This window comes from Mustelus asterias, chromosome 16 (genome assembly GCF_964213995.1).
Source record: "Mustelus asterias chromosome 16, sMusAst1.hap1.1, whole genome shotgun sequence".
In the NCBI taxonomy this organism is placed as follows: Eukaryota; Metazoa; Chordata; class Chondrichthyes; order Carcharhiniformes; family Triakidae; genus Mustelus; species Mustelus asterias.
In genome coordinates, this window is record NC_135816.1 from 57,151,958 (window position 1) to 57,168,752 (window position 16,795).

At 55.0% G+C, this 16,795-nt stretch overlaps 1 protein-coding gene across 2 annotated transcripts in view; it reads left to right on the forward strand.

The window, feature by feature from the left end:
• The first annotated feature begins 10,641 nt into the window (after positions 1-10,641).
• Positions 10,642-16,795, forward strand: part of ccnjl (cyclin J-like) — a 120,774-nt gene continuing 114,620 nt past the window's right edge. Inside the window, exon 1 of one of the 2 annotated variants that reach the window (XM_078231164.1) lies at positions 10,642-10,932. In XM_078231164.1, the coding sequence (XP_078087290.1) occupies positions 10,816-10,932 (117 nt within the window). In that variant the 5' untranslated portion in view covers positions 10,642-10,815. The remainder of the gene's footprint in view (positions 10,933-16,795) is intronic. The other variant, XM_078231166.1, reaches the window with a different exon arrangement.

Below are 16,795 nucleotides of genomic sequence, written 5' to 3' on the forward strand. Positions count from 1 at the left end.
ATGTTTTGTTTTAAGTAGACAAAGTTGAGATTCAAGATGCCTACTAAGGAAATAAAACCACAAGCTTCCACGAGTATTGAACTAGCAAAAATAAACTTTATTTTCCAAGGTCAAAAAGGTAAAACAATGGCCTGTAACTTCCAGCCTGAATCCCGACTTATGGGGATTGTGTGTCACACATGCGCATTGGGACAAAATGGGAAGCCTGACCCATGGACATTTGCGCTGAAAGCGCACCAAGTTTAAACCTCTGGTTTGCTTTATTAAAGCTGTTATAATTGAAGCGCTGCGCTGAAGTCTCTCCCTATCTTCTCTTTCTTGCCCCAAAGATAGGGGAGTATTTACACTTATATATTTGCACACTTTTTTTCTGCTCTAGCTGCAGTGTAGAGGCAGCAGACATTCTTTGGGTGGGTTAATTTTTTTGTAAATGTGTTTAAAAGACATTTAAAATATATGCAATACGCAGAAAGTGGAAGAAAGATTTTTAAAATATTTTTTACAACTCAGTAAAAAGTATGTTTGTATACAACAAAGTGGATTTGCAGTGTCTGTAATAAGTTTCAGCTAAAATCCATTTGTATTTTGCTATGTATTTTAAGCAGTGTTATTTATCTTAATTTTAAGAGTCTCCCTGATGCAATGTTAATCCTTAGAAGCCTCTTAAGATATAGGGTGAAATGTGTCCCACGTTTACAGTGGGAAGAATGCAACGTGGCTATTTCAAATGCTTTAGGAAAGTGTATTCCTTAAGATGATATATGCAAGTCTCCTGTAAGCTGATGTGAACTATTGCAGAATCCAGTGCAGATTGAAGATCTGGATTCATGTTCCATCATTGCTGGCACATCACACTTTTAGCTTAGCTTCTTAAAATCATTGAAGTTCTTTTGAGGCTTTGACGCAGGTGCGGGGATCATGAGAGAAGAGTCAGGCTATATATAAAATGTACAATTAATATGTGCAAACCCTCCCCTCCCCCCCTTACCCCTTCTCACATCCATCCCTCCCTTACTTCCCTGTTTAAAGAGACAACAGAACCGTTATGGTGAAGTTAAAAAAAAATGATTTGATCATTGTGTTAAAGAGAAAAAATATATTTTATTGCAAAAAGTTTGAAAAGATGAGGTCATTAAACAAAATGTCATAGTGCAGCTGCTAAAGTAAAGTGTTTAGTTAAATGTTAACATGGTATCAAAGTTTTCTATTTATAACATTACATTTGTTAATAAATGTTTCCCATTAAACTTCACAAAATTCTACTTATGCTTTATTGAAACATCAAAACACAACAATTAAATATGAGATAATTATACATGAAGTAAACAAGGCAAAACAATACTAATGATAAACACATGGTGACTTAGATTTTCCAATGTGAACTCTCCTTTGCTCAACCTCATGCAATAAAGTATCTTAATCACGGTCTGAGAAGTTCTGACCTCTCTTCTTTCCAATTACATTTACAGTTTCCACATTCTAAATTAAAACATACAAACATGTATAAGCATGGCACACAGAAAGATGTATAATAATATAATCCAGATTTAAATAGGAGTTTCACAGGTTTCAAACAAATAAAAAAACCTATGACCATTTTTACATATTAATTAATACTCATTTTCAATCATGAAAATAAAATTACACTTTAAATGAGCCAACAACAACAGGATGAACAGCTTTAAAAAAAAGCAAAAAAATCAACATACATTTATAAGAGCAAGGAATCCTTTTGATCATGATCAATCTCTATGATTTTTGAACTAAGGGAAGTGCGCAAAAAATTCATCTATTTTTGACGACCCATGGCTTTCCACTTGCACTCAACCCTGGAACACCTAGATAACAAAGACACCTATGTCAGACTCCTATTTATCGACTACAGCTCAGCCTTCAACATCATTACTCCTACGAAACTCGTCTCCAAATTCCATGTCCTGGGGATTGGCTCCTCCCTCTGCGAAGGAAAGAAGAGAGTGCAGAATGCAGTATCGCAGTCAGAGCTAGGCTGTAGAGAAAGGTCAACTTGATGCGAGGTAGATCCATTCAAAATTCTGATGGCAGCAGGAGGAAGCTGTTGTTGAGCCAGTTGGTATGTGAGCTCAGACTTTTGTATCCTTTTCCCGATGGAAAAGGTGGAAGAGGGTATGTCCGGGGTGTATGGGGTCCTTGATTATGCTGGCTGCTTTTCCAAGGCAGCGGGAAGTATAGATGGAGTCAGTGGATGGGAGGCTGGTTTGCGTGTTGGACTGCCACTAAAACTTCAAGCAGTCAGTGCTGCTGTGTATAGCTCAGGTCTTTTTCACTCAGGAGCTAATGTTTCAGCATCATGACTAGACTGATTTAGAGACCTCGATATTAGCTCAGAGACGGGGAGAGAACTTGGGATGGCAGGAGGGGCAGGGCCTGTTTTGCCTTCAGGAAATCAGATACAATTATGGAGTGGGTGGAAACAGGTAAGCTGGATCCAGCAGGCAAATGGAAGACCCGTTGGATCCAGCAGTACTGACGTCTCTTTAGTTATTGGGTCTTCAGAAAGCTGGAAAACCCAACTGATAAAGATTACATTTGAAATGGAGATTAAACTGCAGGCACACAACCAATTATAGTATTTAAATGGCCAACCCCATCCCAGGAACAGTTTGAATACCAACTCCACCATCCGGTAAAAGCAAAAATGGGCTTGTTCAAAGCAGGTTGGAGCTAGCTTTGAGATTTTTAACATTTCAAAGCCCACTGACACAAACTCACCTATTTCTGGCGGGATTAAAACTCTGCTCTCAGGTGGTCATTCCTGTCTCTTTATCGTTGGTTTTAAATGTTTATTTTCTAGTATATTTACAGAAATAAGGACATCCCAGGACCGATATGAAAACAATGAAATGAAGCTACTCACCCCATGTGTGGTGCATACAGAAAACTCTGCACAGAAATAAATATGGAAAGAAAGCACAATATTATTCAAGAAATACGTTTTTAATATGAAAGGCATTTTAAACATATGTTGCTTTTTTCTCTTTTTATCTCTTTCTTATTTTATCTTTGCTGGAATGCCTTTTATCTTTTACTTTAAAAGTTCCTGTGAAATTTGTAGCCTCCAGATAGGGCTGGGGGCGCTAAAGAATTAAGAGCGAAAGCATTCCACTCCCTCAAAACGACTTGTTAGTTGTGATGCCAACAGAACCTATGACCAGGCCACAAAATAATAATTCTATTGGATTCAAGCGCGAATCTCATCCTCCTCTGCGGCCTATTTGTCCTAAGCTTATCACGCTACCGGGTCGATCCAATACTGATCAAAGCAATACCAGAATATCTCTGCAGGGGGCATCAATCTCAGCAAAATTACACTTTAGCTTCATGCTGAACTCTCAAGTCAGCATTGTACATGTTGTAGATCATCTCTCTGAAAATGTTGATGATCTTAATATTTTATATGTTGGACCAGCTTCAAGGTAAGTTTAAGGAGATGTGTGGAGGATATTTGTCACGCAATGTGGTGGGTGCCTGGAAGGCGCTGCCGGAGGAGGTGGTGGAAGCGGGCACATTAGCAACATTTAAGAGGCATCTTGATGGGTACATGAATAGGGCGGAAATAGAGGGATACGGACCAAGTAAGGGCAGAAGTGTTTTATTTAGTTTAGTTAGGACATCATGATCGGCACGGGCTTGGAGGGCCAAAGGGCCTGTTCCTGTGCTGTATTTTTCTTTGTTCTTTGTTCTAATTTAGCATAACAGCAGACTCCTACTTTGTCGAAGGGCAGGAGAATGCACTCGTGGTTATCTTTGGCATTCTGGAGTGCTGAAAAATGTCTACATTTTGCACATTTCTCGTTTCCCCTTCATATATTCCTCCCCAGTTTTAGATTCCTCTTCTCCTTGCCCTTGGATTCCCTTCTCGGCCCGCGCACAGGTGGTCTCCTGGTTCCCAGAATGTTTCACCCAACAGTTGCTCACCCACATGCAAAGATCCTAATCTCCAGGGACCCAACCATTATATACAGTGAGTACAGTAACAGTTACAGATGCCAGATGAAAGAACCTGGAGAAATAACAGGCCTGACATCCATACATGGGCTTTGGGACCCCCACAGTGGAGAGCCTTTGGGCTATGCTGCTTCCCAATAGACAGTTTCTGACGAATGCTCCTGGGTGGGTGATGGAAGAGAAGTGGGACAGACTCTCCAGTTTAAAACTGTGGTGGGCAGGAGTTTTACTCCACTGCATTCACACCAGGTTTACTGGGGCCATTACTTTATGCTGAGGAGGGTGAAAAGCATTCTAATTTAAATCAAATGTTAAATCAGTGTTATGATCACTATTCTAAAACATTTGCGGTACATAATACATCCCTTTCCACCTGCTTCCTGTTGAATATTCTGTAACATGCCCCCAGCTGACAGAGTGTGTGTGTGTGTGTGTGTGGCAACTACACTTCTGGACCTTTTTCTAGCTGCTGCTCTTTTGGACTTGTTCAGTAAACTACTTCCAATCATACATTCCAATATTCAGAGAAAGTGCCTGTGAAAATATTTGACTTAGCTTCAACTTCCTAATGTGTGCTGACAAGAGTCGCCTTGATAAGCGAACAAAATGGATGGAATGTTTTGCAATCTGTCATTAAGAGTTATAAGCCTGTGGGGATGCATTTGGTGTTTTCCAACCTAGGCATCAGGATATCTGTACTAATATATTCAGATCTTACAGCTCGTCAACTTTTCCAATTATGAATTCCTATTTCCATGTTGATATAGTTAACCGTGTGTGTAAGATCATTAGCCATTCCAGGAAATTATATCTTCCCTCCAGTGGGGGTATCATAACATGCAGCCTGTTTGGATACGAAGCTATTAAGAGAGCGGCTGGTTTTTAAAAAGTATATCAATGGAGATGAGGAGATGTAATATTGCCCATCATACTGCCATTCCACACAAATCAAAGGTAAATCTGACACTGTCCCTGAGCTCATTTGCAATGTGGCCTTCCTAAATCCCCAGTTCCAAACTCAGACATTTGTTGTTAACTGAATTCAGTGCAAAAACAGTGAAAGTGATTGAAAAATGTCCCGTTTCCATTCCTGACTGTCTTGTGGCTCACTTTTGTAAAGTATGTACATGCGGTGAGGTGAGGTGAGGATCGGTGCAGTATCCACCCAGTAACTCATCAGTGCCCTGTGTCTGGCCGTGCATATGAAGAATGGCCATGAGAAGCATAGGAACAGGAGGTCATTCTATCCCTCAGGTCCATTCTACCAGTCAATTAAATCATAGCTGCAGTAGAGTAGCAGTTGTCATTGACAAAATGATATGTTGAATGAGCTATTGGAAGAGAGCTGGCATTTGAAAATAACACAAATTAACATTTAAATTTACATGCAGACTGTAGTGACTATATCATCAACCTCCCCAGCAGCAACAGCAAGATGAGCCCCCACAGTAAGCTCCATAAGTGTTCTAGCCACAACAGAGAGCTGTATTAAACACACAGTATTTAACTAAAATAGAGAATCGGCACAAAACTATTGCTGTCTCTGTTCTTAAAACTTCTTCCCAGAAGAAGAGAGATTTTCCCCTTATGTTGCTGGACAAAAGCATGGACTAAGACAGTTACTGATCCAGGCTGAGTGGGCTTTTATCTGGGTTGCAACTAACCATGCAGCTGTTAATGGTTGCCCTGTGGGTATGGTCACCAGTCCCAGACAGATGGTTTCCTGCTTAAGGCTTGGCGTTTCAGATTGCTTGGTTGTGTTCTTCACTGTCATTACAACATCTATAAACTCTTTTATAGCACATAGTGTACACAATGGAAAGGAGGCACAGTGAAGCACTATTGTTTTTATTTTACCCAATTCTTTAGCTGACTTCTGTTCCCATCACTCTGAATCCCTTGTAGTTGTGCAATGAACTATACATTGTACTGTTTCACATCAGTCAGAGCAAAAACAAGAAAAGGAGACAGTCCAGACTTTCCTCACCTCCCCATTCCCTCCTACATAAAAAAAACACCTGAGGCTCTGACACAACTACTTGGACATTAGCATATGAGCATTAGTGGCATTCTATAGAGATAAATAAAAGAACAAAGAACAACAGTACAGCACAGGAACAGGCCCTTCAGCTCTCCAAGTCTGTGCCAATCATGATGCCTGCCTAAATTAAAACTGTATGCACTTACGGAGTCCGGATTCTTCCATTTCCATCCTATTCATGTATTTGTCTAGATACTAACCTTTTATGCCGCTATTGTACCTGCTCCCATGACCTCCCTGGGCAGCGCATTCCAGACATTCATCACCCTCTGTGTAAAAAACTTGCCTCGCACATCTCCTCTAAACTTTTCCCATGCACCTTAAACTTATGTCCCTTAGTACTTGACTTTTCTACCCTTGGAAAGAGCATCTGACTATCCACTCTATCCATGCCACTCATAATCTTGTAAACCTCTATCAGGTCACCCCTCAATCTCCGTCGTTCCAAAGAGAACAAACCGAGTTTATCCAACCTCTCCTCATAGCTAATACCCTCTAGACCAGGCAACATCTTCTGTACCCTCTCCAAAGCATCCACATCCTTCTGGTAGTGTGGCGACCAGAATTGTACACAATATTCCAAATGAGGCCGAACTAAGGTTCTGTACAGCTGCAGCATAACTTGCCAATTTTTATACTCAATGCCCCAACCGATGAAGGCAAGCATGCTGTATGCCTTCTTGAGAATATCTTCTAAACGGCAGAGCTCTGAGATGCAGAGGGATCTGGGTGTCTTAGTGCATGGATCGCAAACGGCTAGTATATAGGTACAGCAACCAATTAGGAAAGCTAATATACTTATCATTGATTGAGAGGGGGATTGAATATTAAAAGGAAAGAGATGTTGCTTCAGTTATATAGAACACTGGTGAAATCACATTTGGAGTATTGTGCACAGAATTGGTCGCCTTATTTAAGAAAGCACGTAAATGCATTGGAAACAGTTCACCAGAATAATACCTAGAATGGGTGGGCTGCCTGAAATAACTCATCAGAGGCTAGTGTCCCTTCACCAGATTCCCTTTATTTACAAACTCTATTCCACTCATCACATGCTTCTGATACACAGTCAAAATCCAGAGTGCCAGAAGACCTGACACTCCCATGAGACTCCCTGCTTGGGCAGGCAATTATGACCTCAATCGGGGAGTTCATACGCCAAGAGGCCAACCTCATGTGCCTTGTTGAAGTCATTACATGCCTTATGAGGAAAGGTTGGACTGGCTAGGCTTGTATCCGGGAATTTAGAAGATTAAGAGGTGACTTGATTGAAACCAATAAGATCCTGAGGGGTCTTGGCAGAGTGAATGTTGAGAGGATGTTTCCTTCTGGGGGAGAATCTAGAACTAGGGGTCACTGTTTAAAAATAAAGGCTGCAATTTTGCACTCCTGTTCGTATCAGGCACGAGTGACAACGGGAGTGCAAAATTTCCAGAGAGGCCCAAATCACGTTTTATGCAAGTGGGACTCCAGGAACCCCATTAAAACAAATTTATATTTAATTATCAGGCCTCTATGATGGGGGGCTGGGGGAGGGAGGGAGGGGGGGTCCTCCTTTGACTTTTATGTAGTTTATGTACTTTATTTGACACCTCAATCTTTAAAAAAATAAGTTGCTGGCGGAGCAGGCTCAATCAGAGCCCAACCTGCCAGTGTGACTTTGTGGGACCCACACGTTCTAATTTTTTTTCCAAATTGCGAGCAATACTGTGGAGAAATCCGCCATTGAGGATGACGGCTTCAATGCTGCTTTTCCCACCCGCTGTGACACTCTGCAGAAAGATGAAAAAATCCTGCCCAAGGGGTTCCCTATTTAAAATGGAGATGAGATTTTAAAAACTTTCTCTCTGGGGGTAATAAGCCTTTGGAACTTTCTCCTGAAAATGCAGTGGAGGCATAGTCTTTCAATATTTTTAAGGCCGAGGTGGATAGATTCCTGCTAAGCAAGAGGGTGATAGTTTTGAGGGGGGGGGTGCAGATTTGAGGAATCCTGCCCCTGTTCTCCTGTAGCCCCACCCCTATTCTCTCTAGCTCTGCCCTGTTCCCTCTAGCTCCACATCTATAAGACCATAAGAAATAGGAATAGGAGCAGTGCATTTGACCCCTCGAAGCTGCTCCGTCATTCAATGGGATAATGGCTGATCTGACGTTCGACATCTGACATTCTTCACAGCTACTTTCCTGTCCTTTCCCATAATCCTTGATTTCTTTACTGATCAAAAACCTATCTCAGCCTTAAATATACACAAGGACTCTGTCCCCACAACTCTCTGTGGCAAGTAGTTCTAAAGACCCACAACTCTCTGAGAGAAGAATTTCCTCCTCATCTCAATCTTAAATTGGCACCCCTTTATTCCAAGACTATGCCGTCTGAGGGGAAAGTTAAGCTGTGGGAGGGATACAAACAGTTTACAAAGAGATATTGATAGGTTTACTAAGTGGGCAAAAATTTGGCAAATTTTTTTCAAACTGCGAGCAATATGGTGGAGAAATCCGCCGTTGAGGATGCCGGCTTCAATGCTGCTTTTCCCACCCGCTGTTCCCTCTAGCTCCACATCTACAAGACCATAAGACCCATAAGAAATAGGAATAGGAGCAGTGCATTTGACCCCTTGAACCTGCTCCGTCATTCAATGGGATAATGGTTGATCTGACGTTCGACATCTGACATTCTCCCATGAGGGGAAACATCCTCCCATGAGGGGAAACATCCTCTCACCATTCATTCTGTCAAGCTCCTTAAGAATCCTATATGTTTCAATCAGATCACCTCTCATTCTTCTAAATTCCAATGAGTAGAATCCCAACCTGTTTAACCTTTCCTCATAAGACAATCTCTCCATACCGGGGATCATCCTGGTGAACTTTCTCTGAACTGCCTCCAATGGAATAATACGTTTCCTTAAATAAGGGGACCAAATCTGCACACAGTACTCAAAATATGGTCTCACCAGTATCTTGTACTGTGGCAACAAGACTTCTTAAACTCTAGCCTTCCTGATTACCTGCTGCACCTGTGTGCTAGCTTTCCGTGTTTCATGCACAAGTACTCTTAAGTCCCTTTCTAATGCAGCTAGCTTTCTGCAGTTTGGTTCCATTTAAATAATAGTTCTTTTTTCTCCCTTCCAAAATGAACATCTTCACATTTATCCACATTTGCCAAATTTTTGCCCACTTAGTAAACCTATCAATATCTCTTTGTAATCTGTTTGTATCCTTCCCGCAGCTTAACTTTCCACCTATTTTTGTGTTGTCTGCAAATTTGGCTGAAGGACATTTGCTTCCTTCCTCCAAGTCATTAATATATATTGTAAACAGTTGTGGTCCCAGCACTGATCCCTGTGGAACCCCACTGGTTACAGGTTGTCAACCTGAAAAAGAACCCCTTATCCTCACTCGCTGTTTCCCATGAGCCAATTTTCTATCCATGCCAATATACTACCTCCAACATCATGGGCTCTTATCTTATGACCTAACCATTTGTGAGGTACTTTGTTGAATGCATTTTAGAAGTCCAAATACAAAACATCTACTGGTTCCGCTCTATTCACTCTGGTTGAGGTTTCCTTGAAAACTCTAATAAATTAGTTAGACATGATTTCCTTTTCATGAAGCCATATTGACTCTGCTTGATTGGTTTATGATTTTCCAAATATGCTGCTGTAACTTCCTTAATAATTGATTTCAAAATTTTTCTAACAATAGATGATAAGCTAATTGGCCTATAGTTATGCACTTTTTGACTCCCTCCCTTTTTGAATATGCAGTTTTCCAATCCTTCGGTACTTCTCCAGAATCTAAGGATTTTTGGAAAATTGCAACCAATGCATCCACTATCTCTGTCGCTACTTTCTTTAGGATCCTGGTGTGCAAGCCTTCAGGGCCAGGGGAAGATACTCCAAACATCCCATTGATGCTAAGAAATACAATTGGGACTAGCTGGGAAGACGCCATGGTCGACATGGACTGGTTGGGCCGAAGGGTCTGTTTCCGTGCTGCCTTTAGCCCCATTAGTTTACCTCATACCTCTCCCATATTAGAGTCATGGAGCAATACAGCACAGAAACAGGCCCTTCAGCCCAACCATTTCATGTCAACCATGGCGCCTTCCCAGCTAGTCCCAATTGTACTTCTTAGCATCAATGGGATGTTTGGAGTATCTTCCAAATAAGAACATGCAAAATATTTGTTGAACTCCTTTGCTATTTTCATGTTCGCTATAACTATCTTCATTTTCAACCAGATTTATGTTCACCTGGACCTCTCTTCCTTTTTACACCTGTTGCTTCTAGCCCAACCCCTCTTCTGCAGCTCCGCCCTACACATATAGCCCCGCCCTTGCCCTATAGCTCCACCCATTCTCTCAGGTCCCCGCCCACTTCAGATAACACCGCCCACTTTCTCACCTTATTCCCAGCCAACAATCCCACTGGCCCCGCCCACAATTTGCAACAGCCCCGCCCATTCCACCATGGCCCCGCCCTTTTATCCACTGGCCCCCGCCCACTATCCTCTACTCCCGCCCCTTTGTCCAGTAGCCCCGCCCCCTCCAGCCGGGCCCGGCCTGGCCTGGCCTGCGGGAGGGTGGCTGTTGGCGCATGCGCGGTGGCCGGCGGCCGGCCAGCTGCAGCCGCTGCGGTTGGGGGTTGAGCTCGGGGGGAGCAGAGGGGCTCGGGCTCTCCGCTGTCGGGTCCGCCGCCAGCCGCAGCCCAGGCTCTCTGCTGCGCTGGTTGGAGGCGGAGCGGGGTGAAGCCGAGTACCGAGCGCCCGGCCGTCGTCGGTGCCGGATGCCTGTGTGCTCGGAGCGGAGGAGCCTCTTTGTGTGGATGGGAAGGATGGAGCCGGAGGAGCAGTGGTGGAAAGGACAACTGGCGAGCGACATCCACCAGGCGCTCCGAGTCAAGGTGCGGGGCCGGGGGCAGGGGGCAGGGGGCCAGGGGCAGGGGCCTCGCGCTGACCCTCACTCACCGGCAAACTTTCGAGCCGCCGGCTTTTCAGCTCAAACTTCGGGTCCGGGTCTGGAGCTGCGGCCCGTCAGCATCGACCCCCAAACCCCCCTCCCTACCCGGGCCCGCACCCACCTCGACCCCCGATCCCGTGCCCCCACCCCAATCCCTCGCCCACCTCGAACCCCCCCCCTTCCCCCGGCTGGCACCCACCTCGACCTCTCTCCCCCCCCCCCACCCCCCCCACCCCGGGCTGGCACCCACCTTGGCCCCCCGATGCCATGCCAACCTCAACCCCCTGATCCCTCGCCAACCTCGACCCCCCCCGATCCCTCGCCGGCCTCGATCCCCCGATCCCTCGCCGGCCTCGACCCCCCCGATCCCTCGCCGGCCTCGACCCCCCGATCCCTCGCCGGCCTCGACCCCCCGATCCCTCGCCGTCCTCGACCCCCCCGATCCCTCGCCGTCCTCGACCCCCCGAACCCTCGCCGTCCTCGACCCCCCGATCCCTCGCCGTCCTCGACCCCCCGATCCCTCGCCGTCCTCGACCCCCCGATCCCTCGCCGTCCTCGACCCCCCGATCCCTCGCCGTCCTCGACCCCCCGATCCCTCGCCGTCCTCGACCCCCCGATCCCTCGCCGTCCTCGACCCCCCGATCCCTCGCCGTCCTCGACCCCCCGATCCCTCGCCGTCCTCGACCCCCCGATCCCTCGCCGTCCTCGACCCCCCGATCCCTCGCCGTCCTCGACCCCCCGATCCCTCGCCGTCCTCGACCCCCCGATCCCTCGCCGTCCTCGACCCCCCGATCCCTCGCCGTCCTCGACCCCCCGATCCCTCGCCGTCCTCGACCACCCGATCCCTCGCCGTCCTCGACCCCCCGATCCCTCGCCGTCCTCGACCCCCCGATCCCTCGCCGTCCTCGACCCCCCGATCCCTCGCCGTCCTCGACCCCCCGATCCCTCGCCGTCCTCGACCCCCCGATCCCTCGCCGTCCTCGACCCCCCGATCCCTCGCCGTCCTCGACCCCCCGATCCCTCGCCGTCCTCGACCCCCCGATCCCTCGCCGTCCTCGACCCCCCGATCCCTCGCCGTCCTCGACCCCCCGATCCCTCGCCGTCCTCGACCCCCCGATCCCTCGCCGTCCTCGACCCCCCGATCCCTCGCCGTCCTCGACCCCCCGATCCCTCGCCGTCCTCGACCCCCCGATCCCTCGCCGTCCTCGACCCCCCGATCCCTCGCCGTCCTCGACCCCCCGATCCCTCGCCGTCCTCGACCCCCCGATCCCTCGCCGTCCTCGACCCCCCGATCCCTCGCCGTCCTCGACCCCCCGATCCCTCGCCGTCCTCGACCCCCCGATCCCTCGCCGTCCTCGACCCCCCGATCCCTCGCCGTCCTCGACCCCCCGATCCCTCGCCGTCCTCGACCCCCCGATCCCTCGCCGTCCTCGACCCCCCGATCCCTCGCCGTCCTCGACCCCCCGATCCCTCGCCGTCCTCGACCCCCCGATCCCTCGCCGTCCTCGACCCCCCGATCCCTCGCCGTCCTCGACCCCCCGATCCCTCGCCGTCCTCGACCCCCCGATCCCTCGCCGTCCTCGACCCCCCGATCCCTCGCCGTCCTCGACCCCCCGATCCCTCGCCGTCCTCGACCCCCCGATCCCTCGCCGTCCTCGACCCCCCGATCCCTCGCCGTCCTCGACCCCCCGATCCCTCGCCGTCCTCGACCCCCCGATCCCTCGCCGTCCTCGACCCCCCGATCCCTCGCCGTCCTCGACCCCCCGATCCCTCGCCGTCCTCGACCCCCCGATCCCTCGCCGTCCTCGACCCCCCGATCCCTCGCCGTCCTCGACCCCCCGATCCCTCGCCGTCCTCGACCCCCCGATCCCTCGCCGTCCTCGACCCCCCGATCCCTCGCCGTCCTCGACCCCCCGATCCCTCGCCGTCCTCGACCCCCCGATCCCTCGCCGTCCTCGACCCCCCGATCCCTCGCCGTCCTCGACCCCCCGATCCCTCGCCGTCCTCGACCCCCCGATCCCTCGCCGTCCTCGACCCCCCGATCCCTCGCCGTCCTCGACCCCCCGATCCCTCGCCGTCCTCGACCCCCCGATCCCTCGCCGTCCTCGACCCCCCGATCCCTCGCCGTCCTCGACCCCCCGATCCCTCGCCGTCCTCGACCCCCCGATCCCTCGCCGTCCTCGACCCCCCGATCCCTCGCCGTCCTCGACCCCCCGATCCCTCGCCGTCCTCGACCACCCGATCCCTCGCCGTCCTCGACCCCCCGATCCCTCGCCGTCCTCGACCCCCCGATCCCTCGCCGTCCTCGACCCCCCGATCCCTCGCCGTCCTCGACCCCCCGATCCCTCGCCGTCCTCGACCCCCCGATCCCTCGCCGTCCTCGACCCCCCGATCCCTCGCCGTCCTCGACCCCCCGATCCCTCGCCGTCCTCGACCCCCCGATCCCTCGCCGTCCTCGACCCCCCGATCCCTCGCCGTCCTCGACCCCCCGATCCCTCGCCGTCCTCGACCCCCCGATCCCTCGCCGTCCTCGACCCCCCGATCCCTCGCCGTCCTCGACCCCCCGATCCCTCGCCGTCCTCGACCCCCCGATCCCTCGCCGTCCTCGACCCCCCGATCCCTCGCCGTCCTCGACCCCCCGATCCCTCGCCGTCCTCGACCCCCCGATCCCTCGCCGTCCTCGACCCCCCGATCCCTCGCCGTCCTCGACCCCCCGATCCCTCGCCGTCCTCGACCCCCCGATCCCTCGCCGTCCTCGACCCCCCGATCCCTCGCCGTCCTCGACCCCCCGATCCCTCGCCGTCCTCGACCCCCCGATCCCTCGCCGTCCTCGACCCCCCGATCCCTCGCCGTCCTCGACCCCCCGATCCCTCGCCGTCCTCGACCCCCCGATCCCTCGCCGTCCTCGACCCCCCGATCCCTCGCCGTCCTCGACCCCCCGATCCCTCGCCGTCCTCGACCCCCCGATCCCTCGCCGTCCTCGACCCCCCGATCCCTCGCCGTCCTCGACCCCCCGATCCCTCGCCGTCCTCGACCCCCCGATCCCTCGCCGTCCTCGACCCCCCGATCCCTCGCCGTCCTCGACCCCCCGATCCCTCGCCGTCCTCGACCCCCCGATCCCTCGCCGTCCTCGACCCCCCGATCCCTCGCCGTCCTCGACCCCCCGATCCCTCGCCGTCCTCGACCCCCCGATCCCTCGCCGTCCTCGACCCCCCGATCCCTCGCCGTCCTCGACCCCCCGATCCCTCGCCGTCCTCGACCCCCCGATCCCTCGCCGTCCTCGACCCCCCGATCCCTCGCCGTCCTCGACCCCCCGATCCCTCGCCGGCCTCGACCCCCCCGATCCCTCGCCGGCCTCGACCCCCCCGATCCCTCGCCGGCCTCGACCCCCCGATCCCTCGCCGGCCTCGACCCCCCGATCCCTCGCCGGCCTCGACCCCCCGATCCCTCGCCGGCCTCGACCCCCCGATCCCTCGCCGTCCTCGACCCCCCGATCCCTCGGCCTCCTCGACCCCCCCCCCCGGTCCCTCGGCCTCCTCGACCCCCCCCCGGTCCCTCGGCCGCCTCGACCCCCCCCCCGGTCCCTCGGCCGCCTCGACCCCCCCCCCCCCCCCCGGTCCCTCGGCGGCCTCGACCCCCCCCCCCCGGTCCCTCGGCGGCCTCGACCCCCCCCCCCCGGTCCCTCGGCCGCCTCGACCCCCCCCCCCCCCCGGTCCCTCGGCCGCCTCGACCCCCCCCCCCCCCCCCGCGCCGGCCCCCCCCCCACCCCCCCGCGCTCCCCTGCCCGCCACGGCCCACCCGGTCCCACGCCCCCGCCCGCCCACGCCCCCACCGCCCACCGCCCTCCCCCAGCCCCCCCCCTTCCCCCGGTCCCGTCCCCGCCCACCCCGCCCCCCGGTCCCCACCCGCCCCGGTCCCCCGGCCCCCAGGTCCCTGCCCTGGTCTACTGGCCCCCTGCCCCGGCGCCCCCAGTTCCCGGCCCCCCGAACCCCGCCTGCCCCGGCCCCCCGATCCCCTGCACTCCTCGGCCCCCTGCCCGCCCCGGCCCCCGCCTGCCCATTATCGCCCACTGCCCCTCCCCACCCAGTATCACCACCCCGCCCCTCCCCTACCAGTATTGCCCTCTGCTCCTCCCACACCCAATACCGCTCCCTGCCCCTGCCAGTATCACCCCCTGCCCCTTCCCCATCCAGTATCGCCCCCTGCCCCTTCCCCACCCAGTATCGCCCCCGGCCCCTGCCGGTATCGCCCCCTGCCCCTGCGAGTATCGCCCCCCTGCCCCTTGCGGTATCGCCCCCCCCCTGCCCCTGCCGGTATCGCCCCCCTGCCCCTGCCGGTATCGCCCCCCCTGCCCCTGCCGGTATCGCCCCCACTGCCCCTGCCGGTATCGCCCCCCCCTGCCCCTGCCGGTATCGCCCCCCCTGCCCCTGCCGGTATGGCCCCCCCTGCCCCTGCCGGTATCGCCCCCCTGCCCCTGCCGGTATCGCCCCCCCTGCCCCTGCCGGTATCGCCCCCCCTGCCCCTGCCGGTATCGCCCCCCCTGCCCCTGCCGGTATCGCCCCCCCTGCCCCTGCCGGTATCGCCCCCCCTGCCCCTGCCGGTATCGCCCCCCCTGCCCCTGCCGGTATCGCCCCCCCTGCCCCTGCCGGTATCGCCCCCCCTGCCCCTGCCGGTATCGCCCCCCTGCCACTGCCGGTATCGCCCCCCTGCCCCTGCCGGTATCGCCCCCTGCCCCTGCCGGTATCGTCCCGCTTCCCCACCTAGTATCCCCCCCCGCCCTGCCGGTATCACCCCCCCCCGCCCCTACCGGTATCGCCACCCGCCCCTGCCGGTATCGCCCCCCCGCCCCTGCCGGTATCGCCCCCCCGCCGCTGCCGGTATCGCCCCCCCCCCGCCCCTGCCGGTGTCGCCCCCCCGCCCCTGCCGGTGTCGCCCCCCCCGCCCCTGCCGGTGTCGCCCCCCCGCCCCTGCCGGTGTCGCCCCCCCCGCCCCTGCCGGTGTCGCCCCCCCCCGCCCCTGCCGGTGTCGCCCCCCCCGCCCCTGCCGGTGTCGCCCCCCCCGCCCCTGCCGGTGTCGCCCCCCCGCCCCTGCCGGTGTCGCCCCCCCCGCCCCTGCCCGGTGTCGCCCCCCCCGCCCCTGCCGGTTTCGCCCCCCCGCCCCTGCCGGTTTCGCCCCCCCCGCCCCTGCCAGTATCGCCCCCCCCCCGCCCCTGCCGGCATCGCGCCCCCCCTCCGCCCCTGCCGGTATCGCCCCCCCCCCCCACCCCGCCCCTGCCGGTATCCCCCCCCCCGCCCCTGCCGGTATGGCCCCCCCCCCCCGCCCCTCCCGGTATCGCTCCCCCCGCCCCTGCCGGTATCGCGCCCCCCCCCCCCCCCCCCCCGCCCTGCCGGTATCGCGCCCCCCCCCCCCCCCCCCCCCGCCCCTGCCGGTATCGGCCCCCCCCTCCTGCTCCCGCCCCTGCCGGTATCGCCCCTCCCGCCCCTGCCGTTATCGCCCCCCCCCCTCCGGCCCCTGCCGGTATCGCCCCCCCCCGCCCCTGCCGGTATCGCCCCCCCCCACCCCCACCCAGTATCGCCCCCCCCCACCCCCACCCAGTATCGCCCCCCCACCCCCACCCAGTATCGCCCTCCCACCCAGTATCGCCCCCCCACCCAGTATCGCCCCCCCCACCCCCACCCCCACCCAGTATCGCCCCCCCCACCCCCACCCAGTATCGCCACCCCCACCCAGTAACGCCCCCCCCACCCCCACCCAGTATCGTCCCCCCCCACCCCCACCCAGTATCGCCCCCCCCACCCCCCACCCAG